General features: G+C 44.3%; 1 protein-coding gene across 1 annotated transcript; it reads left to right on the top strand.

Moving 5' to 3' along the window:
* Nucleotides 1-2,461: 2,461 nt before the first annotated feature.
* LOC119355800 (putative GEM-like protein 8) lies at nucleotides 2,462-4,725 on the top strand. Its single transcript, XM_037622678.1, has 2 exons — nucleotides 2,462-2,784; nucleotides 3,695-4,725. Exons 1-2 carry the CDS (start codon nucleotides 2,589-2,591, stop codon nucleotides 4,165-4,167), a joined length of 669 nt encoding a protein of 222 aa, XP_037478575.1. The 5' UTR covers nucleotides 2,462-2,588; the 3' UTR covers nucleotides 4,168-4,725.
* The last annotated feature ends 11,908 nt before the right edge of the window (nucleotides 4,726-16,633 follow it).

Genomic DNA, 16,633 nt, shown 5'->3' on the forward strand with positions numbered 1-16,633 from the left:
GCGAGCTGCTTTCTTTGCCTTCGAGGGTCACCGTCTCACGATAGGAAATGACAGCTGCGTCGCATGGGTCGAGCCATCTGGCTCGCCACCAAACCCGCGAGGCAGGCCACGACCGGCCGGTACCGAGATGGTTCGCTGACGAGGCGCGTCGTCGGACGCGACGCTGACTCAGACCACCGTGGGCGCCATGGAAGACAAGCTGGTCAGAGGAGAAACCAAAGAAAGCTAACATGCACGGGGAGTGAGACTGGCCGAACGTGCAGTGACGGTGCCTTCCATTCCATGCACGTGCGAACCTCCTCCTCCTCCTCGTCCTTCTTCTTCTTCTTCTTCTTTTTCTTCTTCTTAGGGCTAGGCCCCGCTGCCCAAATTTTATCCAGTCCTGCTGCCACGCCATCCCTGTCACCGAATCAGCTCGCAGGAAAGTGCGGTAACGTGTGATCTGCATAGTCGTGGCACCATGGCATTGCATCCGCTCAAAGATATCTCGACTTTGAATACACTGCACTGCAAACCTAAAAATAATCTGAAGAGGAAAGTGAAAATTCGGTTGCGTCGCATGTATACTTTGCAGAAACAGGGATTAATCAACGGCTCACCGCCCGGCCGGCGACAAAGTTACGGAGGCCAGATTTTTCTGAAGCCCCGCAATTGGTAATGGGTCTGTTTAGTACACATCTAAATTTGACATAGTTATGTCATATCTAACCTGATGTCCACTATGTTTGTGGTCTATTTTTTTTTGTCCCAGCTTTTTTTCTGTTCCCTGTTGCTGCGTTATTTGTGGGAGTTTAGATGTGACATCCTTAGAAAACATTTAGATGTGAATTAGACAAACTGATTGGCAATTGCATGTGTGCATGTGACAGCCTGCTAGGCGAAGGCATCGTCGATCATGCATGGTCCATGCACGGGTGACTAGATGTCACTTGCACTCTTGCACATGCAGGAGTAAACTGCACAAAACCATACTAGGTTTGCCGAAAACATTGCGTTATATTTTTTTGACAGAAAACACCATGTCTTAAGTAATTTTTTGCAAAAAACACCGATCGGTGGATTTGGCTCTGTTGATTGCGTTTATGACATATGGGGCCTGCTAGTCAGGCTTACCTTTCTTTTCTTTAGTTCTCCTTTCCACTAATCTCTCTCTCTCTCTCCCTCTCTCGTCGGACCCGTGCCATGGAGCTCCATGGAGGAGCGCCGCCGCCGCCTAGCGCCATAGCATCCGAACTCTACGACCATCGCCACCGTTAGCCCGCCCTGCCTAGATCCGGCAAGAAGCGAGCCGCTGCTACCATCCGCTTCTGCACTTCAGATCCGCGCGACAACGGTGGTGACGACCTCTGCCTCGGCTGGGGGCGGGATGGGCTCCGCGCGGCAATGGCTATGGTGGCCTCTGCCTCGGCTAGAGGCGGGATGGGAGGCGGGCCTCATGCGCAACATGCTGTGGGCACGGCCGGCGTCCACTAGTGGCCCTCGTCGTCTCATCCGATCCATCGAGCCCAGCAGCACGAGGACAACGACGACCGCGTGGGGATCAGCCTCAGCAAGGACTTGCCTGAGGCCGCTGTCCGGGCCCTCAACGCAGCCACGGCGGCGGCGGCCTCGGCCTCGGCCGGCGGCAGGACAGGCCGGTGCGTTGGAGCCCGCGCCCTGTGCGTTGATCTGGGTGGTGAAGATAAGACGAATCAGATTTGTTTTTCTTTTTCTTTCAATGACAAGTGGACCCCATAGGACTCCACAAAATGATTAACATTACCAAATGTCGCTGTTATATATGAGACGTCAAGTGGTGCCATGTCGGCCTGACTAGCGGACCTCATATATCATAAACGCAATCAATAAAGCCAAATCCGTTGATCAGTGGTTTTTGCAAAAAAATTACTCAAGACGTGGTTTTTTCTGTCGAAAAAAATATAGCGTAGTGTTTTCTGCAAACCTAACGTTTAAAGTGATGGTTTTGTGCAATTTACTCCACATGCAGCACAACACTAGGCAAGCAATAGGGGGGAGGGGCAAGCACCATATTTTATCATATTTTATGCAGAATCCTTGTGGGCGCGGGTGACTGTTACATTTGAAAAGCTACTCCCTCCTTCCATCTATATAGGGCCTAATGCGTTTTTCAAGACATTCTTTGACTATTGACAAGATTAATAGTACATGACATGCATAATGTGAAAATTATATCATTGAAAGCTTCTTTCACATATGAATTTGACGATGTGCTTTGTGTAAGTTGCATGTCATATATTATTGCTCTAACATTTGGTCAAAATTAGTCTCGAAAAACGCATTAGATCCTATATAGATGGAAGGAGGGAGTAATTGGAATTGGATAGGCACCGGGCTTTTGATCGATCGTCGACCAGGGAAGTTTTCTACAGGTTCTGTAATCCAGAGCTTATAAAAGGCGACCCCCTCCTCCCCATCCAGAGCACGGAGCAACAAGTCACAACTCACCTCACCAGCAACCTCAGACAGAGGCTGGAAACTTAGGCGCAAAGGAAGGAAGCAGAGCAAGTCTTCACCTCCTCGTCGTCTTACGAGAGAAAGAAGACTCCGGTTCTTCGTTCCAACAGCAAATGGAGAAGGCAGGAAATGAGCATGTGATCGGCATCCCAGTGAGCAGTACTGCTATCGGCATCGAGGAGCCCGAGTTCACGAGTGATGGAGCTACCTATGTCGACGGCGATGCCAAGTATTCGACGAGCGCGTATACCGGCGGCAAATCGGGCCGCAGGACCGGGGACAAGTTTGCTCGGGGCCTCAAAGAACATGGTAAGTCCTTCTCCTCCTCCAGTCCGTCTGGATGAATCTTTTCTCGTCTTTCTGTTCAATGAAGCACCGATACGTCGAAAGTTGGCGTGTCCACGTACCGCACGTCGCCCGATACGGCGGTACGCACGATACGGCCGCGATACTCGTATCCTAAGCGTATCAGGATTTCCGATTAAAAGAAAAGGAAAAAAATGATGATACGCTGGGGACATGCTCGGGATACGGACAGGACACGGCCGTGCAGCCTCGAGCCCATTAAAGGCCCACGTATACGCCTAACCTAAGTGCTCTCTCGCTCTCTGTTCGACTTCACGGTTGGATCGAGGGCGACGAGCACGCTGCCGCCGCCTGTCTCGCCGCCGGTGCCGTCGCCAAGACTGACTCGTCGCCGCCTCAACTCGCCAAGTGACCTCTTCTCCGCCGCTATGGCAAGAGTGAGGTAATTGATTCTTGCTGTGTGTGTGTTTGATGTATGTGCTTGGCTGCTTGTTGGCATGTGTGTGTGCACGCGCGCTTGCCGTATGTGCTTGGTGCTTGCTGATGTTCCTGCTACTATCTACTGGCACAGAGGGAAATACTCAAATCACCATCTAATCTGCGGGAGATGGCATGACAGCAAGCTAATGGACGAGGATCGAGGACATCGATGACCATTCACGACATGAAAAGATGCATGAGGCAACCAATGGGGCATCATTTTGTTCTCATCTCACGCATTATATTAGTATGTTCTATCTTTATTACATGCCATTTTATTAATTATGTATATATACTCGCCGTATCGCATATTGTTGTTTCTAAAAATTATCGTATCCCGTATCGCCGCATCGGTATCGCTGTATCGGTGCAACGTCATATGTAGCAGTGAATTAGACACTGAACATAGATATCTTCCTTGATGATAGTGCAGTGACTCTCGGCCCTAAGCTGTACGAGACCGTGAGGGGCAAGCTGTCGCTGGGCGCGAGAATCCTCCAGGCCGGCCGCGTGGAGAACGTCTTCCGGCGGTGGTTCTCCGTGGAGAAGAAAGAAAAGCTCCTCAACGCCTCGCAGTGCTACTGCCACCTGTCCACCACCGCCGGCCCGATCGCCGGCATGCTCTTCGTATCGTCGGAGAGGGTGGCCTTCCGCAGCGACCGGTCGCTGGCGCTGACGTCGCCCAAGGGCGACACGGTGCGGGTGCTGTACAAGGCGGACGTCCGGCTGAGGAGGGTGAAGGCGGCCATACCGAGCAAGAACCAGCACCGGCCGGAGCAGAAGTACATCCAGTTGGTGACCGACGACGGCTTCGAGTTCTGGTTCATGGGCTTCGTCAGCTACCAGGCATCCCTGCAGCACCTCGAGCAGGCCGTCAGCGCGGCGGGGAGTGGGATGAAGGTGTAGTCGTCGCGGGGCACGGGCACCGGGAGCGGGAGGCACTTGCGGCGTACCACGGCGTGAAAGCGACGCGAGCGCACGGCGATGCCGATCACTGTCTGACTACACGAGCAGCATGCGCGATTGGGAGACCTCGTCGGGCTCGGCGACTAGGCGCTGCGGAACATCGCCGCCGGGAGCTCAGCATGGTGTGAGGACCGGCGCTCGCCCGAGCCGACGCCGCACGAGGCCGAGGTTGTCGAGCTGGTGGCCTACGCGACCTCCCTATACGTGAGGATGGAGGGGAACGACGAACCGCGCGAGCATTACCGTGAGGACGCCCCGAGCAGGGGCACGAACCTTGCAGCGGGGGCCCTCTAATGGCGTATCAATGGGCGTCATCGATTGCTAGGTGCTGGAAGCCTGCAACCGATGTCGATGGGCCTTGGAGTGCACCACTAGTAAGCTGCTGCGGAGGCGCGGATGAGAGTGATGATAATGCTCAAGGAAATGGCACGGTGTGTTTGGTTCGGAAAATAACTGAAATGGAATGACACACTAAGATCTATAGACGGATTTGACAAATCCGACCCCCTATACGTCCACGGATGCGGCCGGGCACGTCCAGGCGGGCGCATCCAGACGGCCCCTCATATTTTCGTTTCGGCATCCACATATCTCAAATCCGAACTCTCAAATCCATGCACGTCGATCATACAACACAATGTCACATGTAAATAGCAAATGTTTGTACGAAGCATACATAGTGTTTACATAAAATTTATTTTAAATGCCAAACTCAAGCATTATCTTCTTGGTTGCCATTGTGGGCCACACATGGGCTCCATAAGATCATTGAGTTGTTGCATGTGCACCTGCTGATCTTGAAGATTTTGATGCATCTGCAGAAAGTTCATCAGCTGAGCCGCATCTTGATCTTTCTTGATTTCAACTTGTTCTTCAGGTGCATCGAAATCATGGGTTTGGGCTACATCATCATGGTCATCCTCGACAATCATATTGTCCGGATTAATACAACATGTCATCAACTGTCATAAAGTTTTTGATTCCCGCATCATTGCAGCGCTCCGCACAATTTCCAAACGAGACTAAAGCACACAGAATGCTTCTCCACATCCTTCCTAGCAGCTTCCTGCATTATGGAAAAGTGTCCCTGTTTATTGCCACGCGGCTCGGAGCACGATGGTGATTCCCCATTGCAAAGCCTCCTGAACACTGTAGATCGTTGAAGCATGTTGATGTCGTTGTGAGAACCCGGCATTCCAACGAAAGCATGCCAAATCCATAAGTCATGTGATGCCACCGCTTCTAGTATGATGGTGGCCTCTCTGGTGTGACCTTGATACATTATCCGCAGACCTTTGGGGCAGTTCTTCCATTGCCAATACATGCAATCAATTGATCCGAGCATTCCTGAAAACCCCCTTGCCTCTCCAATAGCCAACAATTTCTCAGTGTCCTGCTCTTTTGGTTCTCCGAGATACTCAGGTCCAAACACCTCCTCTACGACGCGGGCAAACCTGACATTATTCTTCAGGCATGCACTCTCCCCCATCCTGACCATCTCAACAACGGCATCTGCAGCAATACCAAGTGCAAGCATCCTCAAAGTAGCCGTGCACTTCTACTTGGCCGAGAAAGTGAGTTGGCCGCAACAATCCCTTGTGAGCTTGAAGTAGTCGTCGTGTGCCTCCACTCCCTCAATAATGCGCAAGAACAATGGTTTCCGCATGCGAAAACGGCGACCAAACCATGGATCATCAGGGAAAGTAGGTTTGAGAGTAAAGTAGTCTCCATGCAGTAGCTTTGCTCCAGACACCCTATCCCGATTAATCACAACTATCCCTTTGATTGAGCCCTTGAAGTTGAGAATATGCTCCACTTGCCGGTCTATTTCCTCTTACATGCTCATGAGCATAATCATGTCCACTTCTTCGTCCGAATCCGACGAATTGAAGAAATCATCGTGAATCATTTGGTCAAGCTCCGTCGGTCCATACTCATCGTTTGATGAAGCATCGAAATCCATCATTTTACCTAACAAAATCACAAAAAATCTAGTAAGACAATGTGTCGAACACATCAAGCGCAAGCCGGAGCCAGAGACTTGCCGGACGTACCACGGTGGCTTTCGGGCTGGCCACCACGTCCCCCTCGACGAGGACGGAAGGGCTCTTCTGGATCTGGTGTTGGAGAGCGCGGGAAGGGCTGCGAAGCGGGCGTGGTTGCAGAGCGTGAGACAGACGACGATGAGAAGGAAGAAGAGAGGAGATGGCAAATGGACCCGGGTGGTCTTCGGGTGGATTTGGTGCAATTTGGGGTGGGGTCGAGCTGTCGGGTCCGACTTGGCGAGCATGCAAGGGCACGCCCGGGCGTCCCCATATCCACCCCATATTTGGGCCGGATATTGATGCGGCTTGAACTACGTCGGTATTTCCCCAAAGAGGAAGGGATGATGCAGCACAGCTACGTAGGTATTTCCCTCAGTGATGAGACCAAGGTTATCGAACCGGTAGGAGAACCACGCAACACCATGTGAACGGCTCCTGCACACAAAGAACAAATACTTGCAACCCGACGTAAGAGAGGGGTTGTCAATCCCTCAAGGGTAAAAAAGATAGGTAAAATTGTAGTAGATTGAATAAATAGATCTCGCGGAAACGCGAGATAAAAGAAATAACAATAAATTGCAGCAAGGTATTTTTGTGTTTTTGGATAAATAGATCTGAAAATAAAAAGCAAACAAAAATAGATCTCGAAGGCAAATATAATAAAGAAGCGACCCGGAGGCCGTAGATTCACTAGTGGCTTCTCTTGAGAAAATTAGCATACGGTGGGTAAACACATTACTGTTGGGCAATTGATAGAACTTCTAATAATCATGACGATATCCAGTCAATGATCATTATATAGGCATCACGTCTAAGATTAGTAGACCGACTCCTACCTGCATCTACAACTATTACTCCACACATCGACCACTATCCATCATGCATCTAGTGTATTAAGTTCATGGAGAAACAGAGTAATGCAATAAGAACGATGATATGATGTAGACAAGATCTATTTATGTAGAAATAGACCTCATCTTGTTATCCTTAATAGCAACGATGCATACGTGTCGGTTCCCCTTCTGTCGCTGTGATCAGGCACCGTAAGATCGAACCCATCACAAAGCACCTCTTCCCATGGAAATAAAAATCGATCTAGTTGGCCTAACTAAGCCAAAGATTCGAAGAAGAAATACGAGTCTATAAGTAATCATACATATAAGAGATCAAAAGACTCAAATAACTTTCATGGATAAAAATATAGATCTGATCATAAACTCAAAGTTCATCGGATCCCAACAAACACACCGCAAAAAGAGTTACATCAAATAGATCTCCAAGAGACCATTGTATTGAGAATCAAGAGAGAGAGAGAGAGAGAGAGAGAGAGAGAGAGAGAGAGAGAGAGAGAGAGAGAGAGAGAGAGGAAGCCATCTAGCTACTTAGTACGGACCCATAGGTCTACAATGAAATACTCATGCATCATCGAAGAGGCACCAATGAGGATGACAAACCCCTCCGTGATGGTGTCTAGATTGGATTTGGTGGTTCTGGAACTTGCGGTGGCTGGAATTGATTTTCGTCGACTTCCCTAGGGTTTCTGGCATATTGGGGTATTTATAGTGCAAAGAGGCGGTGCAGGAGGCCACCGAGGTGGACATAACCCACCAGGGCGCGCCTGGGCCCAGGTGGGTTGTGCCCCCCTCGAGGCACCCCTCTGGCCCATCTTGTGTCTGCAGGTCCAGAAAAATTCTCTAAAAAGTTCCGCTGCATTTGGACTCCTTTTGGTATTGATTTTCTATGAAGGAAAAAAACAAGCAAAAAACATCAACTAGTGCTGGGCAGTATGTCAATAGGTTAGTCCCAAAAAACGATATAAAGTTCCTATAAAATGATTTTAAAACATTCAAGAATGATAATATAACAACATGGAATAATAAAAAAATTATAGATGCGCTGGAGACGTATCAGCATCCCCCAGCTTAATTCCTGCTCGTCCTCGAGTAGGTAAATGATAAAAACAAATTTTTTTGATGTGGAATGCTGCCTAACATGTCCATCACATATTCTTTTCTTTGTAGCATGGACATTTGGACTTCTATATGATTCAAAGAAATACTCTAGTTTTGACATGAAGATTTCAATACTCAAGCATATCAACAAGCAACCATGTCTTTCAAAATATCAACACTAAAGCAAGTTATCCCTGGCCCATTATGTTCAATCTTTGATCCATTCATGAAACACACTCACATATTAGCTACACCCAATGCTCAAGTACGATCATAGTGCCCCTTAGTTGGTGCTTTATAAGAGAAGATGGAGACTCAAAAAAAATTGCATGAAGTAAAAGAAAGGCCCTTCGTAGAGGGAAGTAGGGATTTGTAGAGGTGCCAGAGCTCAAAGTGACAAAGATAGATGAAATGATCTAGATGACGACTAGGGGGGGTGAATAGGCGTTTTAAAACTTTTATGGATTTGGCTTTAACCTAATGCGGAATTACACTAACGGAAACTTTTCATGCACAAATCCTAAATATGCTAGGCTCAACTAAGTGCACCAACAACCTATGCTAAACAAGATAGGCACTAAAAGAAACTAGCAAGCACAAACTATATCACAAGATAAGGAAATGTAGGAAGTACTAAGCAATTCAACTAGCACAAGATATATCAATATGAGCAAGTATGAATTTCGGAAAGTAAATGGTGTGGGCATGAGATAACCACAAGTGAGTCGGAGACGCGGTTTTATCCCGAAGTTCACACTCATGAGAGTGCTAATCTCCGTTAGAGCGGTGCCAAAGCCAAAGCTCCGGGGCGTCACCAAGTGACTCACCGTATTCTCCCTTCCGAGTCACCCCCAACGGATGAGCCTCGGTTCACTTGGGGTTGGTCTTGAAGGCGACCACCACACCTTTACAAACTTATCCGGAGCACACCACAACCATGGAAGCTTCCGGAGGAACTTGACCACCTAGGCCACTTCAACACCCTTCCCCGGAGCACACCACAAAAGGAAGCTTCCGGGGGGACCTGGGCCACATAGGCCTCTTCACAATCTTCTCAATGAATCACCAAACCATCTAGGAGGCGAAGCCTCCAAGAGTAATAAACTCACGGGCTCTCACTCGAACAAGTCGATGCGAGGAGCTCAAACCAAAGAAACAGATGCAATGCAAGGTCAAGCAACAAATGCTCAACTCACTCTCTCAATCTCACAAGATGCAACTCAAGAAAGTAGGGGATTGAAGAGAGGGGATGCAATGGAGGAAATCAACAAATGACTCCAAGATCCATCCACAAATCCCCCTTCACTTAGAGGGGAGATAGGGGTTTGGGAGAGGTGGTAAGAGGCTCAAAATGATGTTTAGAATGTGAATGAACAACCCCCAAACCGGTGGGGAGGAAGGGCTCTTTTATAGCCAACTTCCAAAACTAGCCGTTGGTGCTCCAACGGACACTTCCTGGACACCCCGTGCCCACGATACAAGCCCGTGTCCATGGGGCCCCGTGCCCACGGGGGTCAAAAACCCCGTGTCCACGGGGTACCCAGAACAGCTTGCAGCAGCCCACTAAAATTGTGATAACTTTGGCATACGGACTCCGAATTTGATGATCTTGGACTCGTTTTGAAGCTATGGAAAAGCCCAAGGTCCTCACATAGAGAGCCACCCAAGATCAACAAGAAATAATAATGCAATTAATGCAAAGGTTTGAGCTCTCTACATGCGACATGATCAAGCTACTTGCCCGAGAGTCCCTCTTGATAGTACGGCTATCAAACCTATAATCCGGTCTCCCTCCAAGCACCATGAGACCGGCAAAACTAGGAAAACCTAGCTAAGGTATAACTTTGCCTTGCATATTCAACTTGATCTTGGTAATGACTCCAATGCTTGTCTCAAGTTGGAATCCCTTTCTTGTCCACAACCACTTGGTGAAGATGCTTGAATTGCTTCCTCATATTGCAATGAGGGAAGCCTTAACTTAAGCCCATCTTCTCATGAGCATTATCATGATGTGGACCGCAAGCTTCAAAGCATATAACCTCCGGCTTCTCATTTTGCACTTGGACTCCTCGAACCCGATGACCATCACCACTTGATGTCATCCACACATAGGCTACTTGAGATCTTTCCTTTTGATGCAAGCCCATGAGAAACACCTAACCCACATAGACATAACAAACACATAGCATGGGTTAGGTAACAAAGCACAATTCACAATTACTTACCATACCACTAGATCGCTTGATCCCACGTGGTACAATGTTTGCGCTTTGAGAGTTGACCATCTAGATATAATCTTCGAGCTTCATCTTGGTCAACCAACATCTTTACTCCAAGCTCCATCTTGGTTTCTTGAAAGCCACAATGAACTCTTCATTTCCCTTCATTGCTTCAAGATAATATCACCAAAGACTCTTTCATGACCATATCAAGTTCCACTATGAATATCATCTTGATCACCACTTGCCCTTCTAAAAACTCCATCACAATCTCTTAAGAGGCATAATGAATTCTTCACTCTAGTTGCTTGCTTTAAGACTTGATCAACTGAAACCCAACACGTGAGCTCACCATGATCTGGTCTTGAATCATAACTTGAATTCTTCTCTTTGATTATTCTCTCAAACCCTTGATCCTTAAAAGTCTACCATCATAATATCTTGAGAGGCACAATGAATTTTTCACTCTAGTTGCTTGCTTCAAGACTTGATCAACCTAAACCCAACACATGAGCTCACCATGATCTTGTATTGAAACCATAACTTGAATTCTTCTATTTGATTATCCTCTCAAGCCCTTGATCCTTAAAAGCCCAAATATGTTAGTCTTTGAGATCCTCCAATGAACTCCACCATGAACATAATTAGATTAGGCATAGAAATCAATCTTGATGGATTCAATAGAAGTACTCGAAGACCAACTTGAAACCTCACTGGATATGGGATCTCGAGAGCCAACACCTAGGCCTCGTGATCACGGGGTATCTAGAGAGTTGAAACTCGACCCCATGCGCATGGTACAAGCCCATGTGCAAGGGGTATCCAAAGAAGGATACCATGAGGACTTCTTCAGATGCTTTGATGGCAGACTTCACAAAACAACCCAATGCACTTCAAGCATCACTATGTAACATATCTTCATATAAGATTCAATGCACTTGATGCTCCATAGGAATTGTCATTTAACTCCAAAGCATACAACAAATATATCTTCATATATATGGACTTCATCCTTGATTCCATCCAATATCCTTGAGGCACTATCTTCATATATATGGACTTCATCCTTGATTCCATCCAATATCCTTGAGGCACCATCTATGGACAAAACCTTCAAATATATCTCCTTGAGAAACATTAGTCCATAGAGATTGTCATTTAATTACCAAAACCACACTTAGGGGCTACATGCCCTTTCAATCTCCCCCATTTTGGTAATTGATGACAATCTCAACAAGAGGGTTTATATAATGAAATTAAAACAAGTATGCAATCTATCCGAGAATAAATTGTATACTTGAGGTGGTTTTGATAGCCTCAAATATCACAAAGATAGTTGATGTTATCAAAACCGGTTATACTAGCATCGAAATACTACACAAGAATTTGATGCTAGTAGAATCACAATATATAGAGCAAACTCCCCCACAATATATGCATGTGAAAGAACTCGGTGGAGTTTTCTCTATATACACATCGATGCTACGAGCAAGCACAACATATGTATATATGCATGAATGACAGGGACCAACCCACTTCTCCTAAACCCTCTAAAATTCTCCCCCATTGGCAACAAGTGCCAAAATGAAAGAAAAATCTAGACAACCAATATAGTATGGTTCCTCCTTAATTTGTGCATTTCTCATATTGTGAGTGGAATCAAGTGCACATATCCAGTTACGAACAAACGAAGAAATTCACACTATGTTGAGGATCCATAGAATGCACCAAAAAGATATGTCATGAGAATCAAACATCCAAAGGATCAAAAGAACATATTTTGGACAAGGGGTAATGGAGATATCCAATATGATAATCATGCTAAGCATGGGTCCAAAATATATTAAAAAACATGAGTGCAAATATAGTTTATTCCTTTTTTCATCATACTTTCACTTTCCATGGCTAACCGTATCCACGGGTGCCTTCCATACCAACACTTTTTAAGAAATTTATTATTTGACAACATAAAGTAAGTTCATTTTTCATTTCGGGACTAGGCATCCCTAATACCTTTGCCGTACTGTCGTGCAATGACAACTGAATAAACACTCATCTTGAGAATAACACATCTAGTATGGAAATATATCAGCCACCCCCTACCATTTCATGAGCCGTACAAGCACACAAAAGAAAATTTTATTTTGAAAAATAGAAATGACACATACAAATTTTCTTAGAACGGCAAAAGAATACCACATATAGGTAGGTATAGTGGACTCATATGGCAAAACTGGTTTAAGGATTTTGGATGCGCAAGTAGTGATCATACTTAGTGAAAATGAAGGCTAGCAAAAGATTGAGAAGCATCCAACCAAGAAATGAAAAATATCATAAGCGAGCATTAAGCATAACTAACACCGAATAATGCACCACAAGTAGGATATAATCTCATAGCATAACTATTGACTTTCGTGCTTGCATAGGGAATCACAAACCTTAACATTAATATTCTTCTAAAGCATAATTACTCATCAACATGACTCACATATTATATCATCATATCGCAAAACTATTACAAGGAATCAAGTTTATTTTGTCAAATGATCTTCATGAATTTTTTTATTATATCCCTCTTGAATTTCTATCACTTTGGGACTAATTTCATATGTTGCTTTTGATAGCTCAAACAAATCTAAGTGATGAGCATGAGCATAAAAATTTTCTTCTCTCAAAATAATTTAAGTGAAGTAAGAGATATTTTATTAATTTTTGAACTAACTCTCAAATAAATCTAAGTGAAGCATTGGAGAATTTCTTGAAAAATACTAAAGCACACCGTGCTCAAAAAGATATAAGTGAAGTACTAGAGCAATTCCATAGCTCATAAAGATTTAAGTGAAGCATAGAGAGCAATTCTAACAAGTCATAGCATAATTTTGGCTCCCTCAAATAGGTGTGTCCAGCAAGGATAGCTGACTACAAATAAAAAGTAAAACAAGCAAAGACTCATATCACACAAGATCTCCAAGCAAAACTCATGATATGCGACAAATAAAATATACTTCCAAGTAAAATACCGATGGTCGTTAGAAGAAAGGGGATGCCACTCGGGGCATCCCCAAGCTTAGTTTCTTGCTTCTCTTTTATATAATAGCTTGGGATGCCATGGGCATCCCCAAGCTTAGGCTCTTCTTACTCCTTATTCCTTCATCCATCGTTATCTCACCCAAAACTTGAAAACTTCAATCACACAAAACTCAACAAAACCTTCGTGAGATTAGTATAAGAAACCAAATCACTACTATAAGTACTATTGCAAACCCATTCATATTTTATTTTTTTCATTATATCTACTGTATTCCAACTTTGCTATAGCTTATACCCTCCAATACAAACTATAGATTCATCGAAATAAGCACAGAACGCAAAGAAAACAGAATCTGTCAAAAACAGAACAATCTGTAGTAATCTGGAAACTTTCGATACTTATTTAACTCCAAAAATTCTGAAAAATTATGACAACGTGGGAAATTTGTATATTAATCTCCTTCAAAAAGAGTTAGTATTTTATCGTGCTTCTGTTAAAACTGAGAATTATTTTCGTGAGCACAAAATTTCTGTTTATCAACAAGATCAAAGCAACTATCACCCAACATGATCTCAAAGGATTTGCTTGGCACAAACACTAACTAAAACATAAAAAGCACAATCATAATAGCAGCATAATTGTGCAAACACTCAATAACATAAATGAAAAGACAAAAATAAATTTTATTCATTGGGTTGCCTCCCAATAAGCGCTATCGTTTTATGCCCCTAGCTAGGCATAAGATTTCAATGATGCTTACATGAAAGATAGTAATTTAAACACGAAGAGAGCATCATGTAGCATGTGAAAACACATTTAAGTCTAACATAGTTCCTATGCATGAAACATGAAGAGAGCATCATGTAGCATGTGAAAACACATTTAAGTCTAACATACTTCCTATGCAAAGGTATTTTATAAGCAAACAAATTATCAAAACAAGTAAAGACTAGCGTATGCAAGGAAGAAAAATGAAACATAGGCCATCTCAACATGAAGAGAGGTAATTTAGTAGCATGAATATTTTTACAACCATATTTCCCTTTCTCGTAATAATTATATGTGGGATCATATTTAAATTCAACAATATAGCTATCACATAACATATTCTCTATATGATCCACATGCATGCAACGTTTACACTCTTCCATAATAGTGGGATTATCATCAAATAAAGTCATCACCTCTCCAAGCCCACTTTCATCAAAAATTTCATAAGATTGAACACTCCCCAAATATGTGGGATTATTTTTACCTAAAGTTAACTCTCTTCCAAACCCACTTTTAATATTATCGCAAGCATATTCATCATGAGGTTTAAATAAAAATTTAAGATCATAAGAATCATTGTCACCCCAATCATAATCATTGCAAAAAGTAGTGGACATAGCAATATTAGCATCCCCAAGCTTGGGGTTTTGCATATTATTAGCACAGTTGACATTAATAGAATTTATAATTACATCATTGCAATCATGCTTTTCATCTAAGGAGCTATCATGAATCACTTTATAAATTCCTTCTTTTAACACTTCATCACAATTTTCTGATTCATGAATCTCAAGCAAAACTTCATAAAGATTATCTAGTGAACTCAATTCACTAGCAATGGGTTCATCATAATTGGACCTCTTGCAAATATTAGCAAGTGGATGAGGATCCATAACAATAGATTTTTAGCAAGCGAAGATGCCAGCAAGTGGAAAACACATGGCAACACAAGCAAACAAGAGATCTGACAAGAAAAAAGATGAACGAAAAAGCAGGCGAATAAAACGGCAATTTTTTGTGAAGTGGGGGAGATGAAAACGAGAGGCAAATGGCAAATAATGTAAATTGCAAGGAGATGAGATTTGTGATTAGGAACCTGATAGATGTTGATGATATCTCCCCGGCAACGACGCCAAAAATTCCTTTTAATGCAGTTTGAACTATGTCGGTATTTCCCCAGAGAGGAAGGGATGATGCATCGCAGCTACGCTAGGTATTTCCCTCACTGATGAGATCAAGGTTATCGAACCAGTAGGAGAACCACGCAACACCACGTGAATGGCTCCTGCACACAAAGAACAAATACTTGCAACCCGATGTAGGAGAGGGGTTGTCAATCCCTCACGGGTAAAAAGAGAGGTAAAATTATAGTAGATTGGATAAACAGATCTCGCTGGAACGCGAGATAAAATAAATAACAATAAATTGCAGCAAGGTATTTTTATGTTTTTGGATTAATAGATCTGAAAATAAAAGCAAACAAAAATAGATCGTGAAGGCAAATATAATAAAGAAGAGACCCGAGGGCCGTAGATTTCATTAGTGCCTTCTCTCGAGAAAAATAGCATACGGTGGGTAAACAAATTACTGTTGGACAATTGATAGAACTTCGAATAATCATGACGATATCCAGGCAATGATCATTATAAGGGCCTGTTGTCCCGGTTCGTAAGGGTCTTTTGTCCCGGTTCCTGAACCGGGACTAAAGGGTCGGTACTAATGCCCTGTCCCTTTAGTCCCGGTTCAATCCAGAACCGGGACAGATGGGCCTCCACGTGGCCTGTGCGCGGAGCCCAGGCAGGAGATCCTTTGGTCCCGGTTGGTGGCACCAACCGGGACCAATAGGCATCCACGCGTCAGCATTTCTGTGGCTGGGGTTTTTGTTTTTTTTTGAAAGGGGGGGAGGGGTTTTGGGGGTTTTGGGGGGTTAATTTAGGTGTTTCATATATTGTGTTAGCTAGCTATAATTAATAGAGAGAAGTGTCCTCTCTTATGTCTGTGCTTGGTCGACGCTACGTACTATACATACGTATAGAGAGGACTAGACACGCTAGCTAGCTAGTAAGCAAACGAAGGAAACAGAAGATCGTCATGAACATATATGCATACAGAGAGAAGTGATATCGACCACCTCTCCTTCTTCGAGAGATCGGTCGAACAACAAGTTCTCGTATATCTATCCGACACTACCGGCTACATATATACAATAATTGTCTCTTACAAATATAATCATACAGACTCATGGTCCACATAGTATTCTCCATCTTCAGCGATCACGTGGTCAAGAAAGAATGCCGCCAATTCCTCTTGAATTGCTCGCATGCGAGCTGGTGCTAGGAGTTCATCCCGCTTCCGAAACATCTAATTTGAAGAAGGGGGTCAATACAT

This window comes from Triticum dicoccoides, chromosome 2A, assembly GCF_002162155.2.
Source record: "Triticum dicoccoides isolate Atlit2015 ecotype Zavitan chromosome 2A, WEW_v2.0, whole genome shotgun sequence".
Lineage (NCBI taxonomy): Eukaryota > Viridiplantae > Streptophyta > Magnoliopsida > Poales > Poaceae > Triticum > Triticum dicoccoides.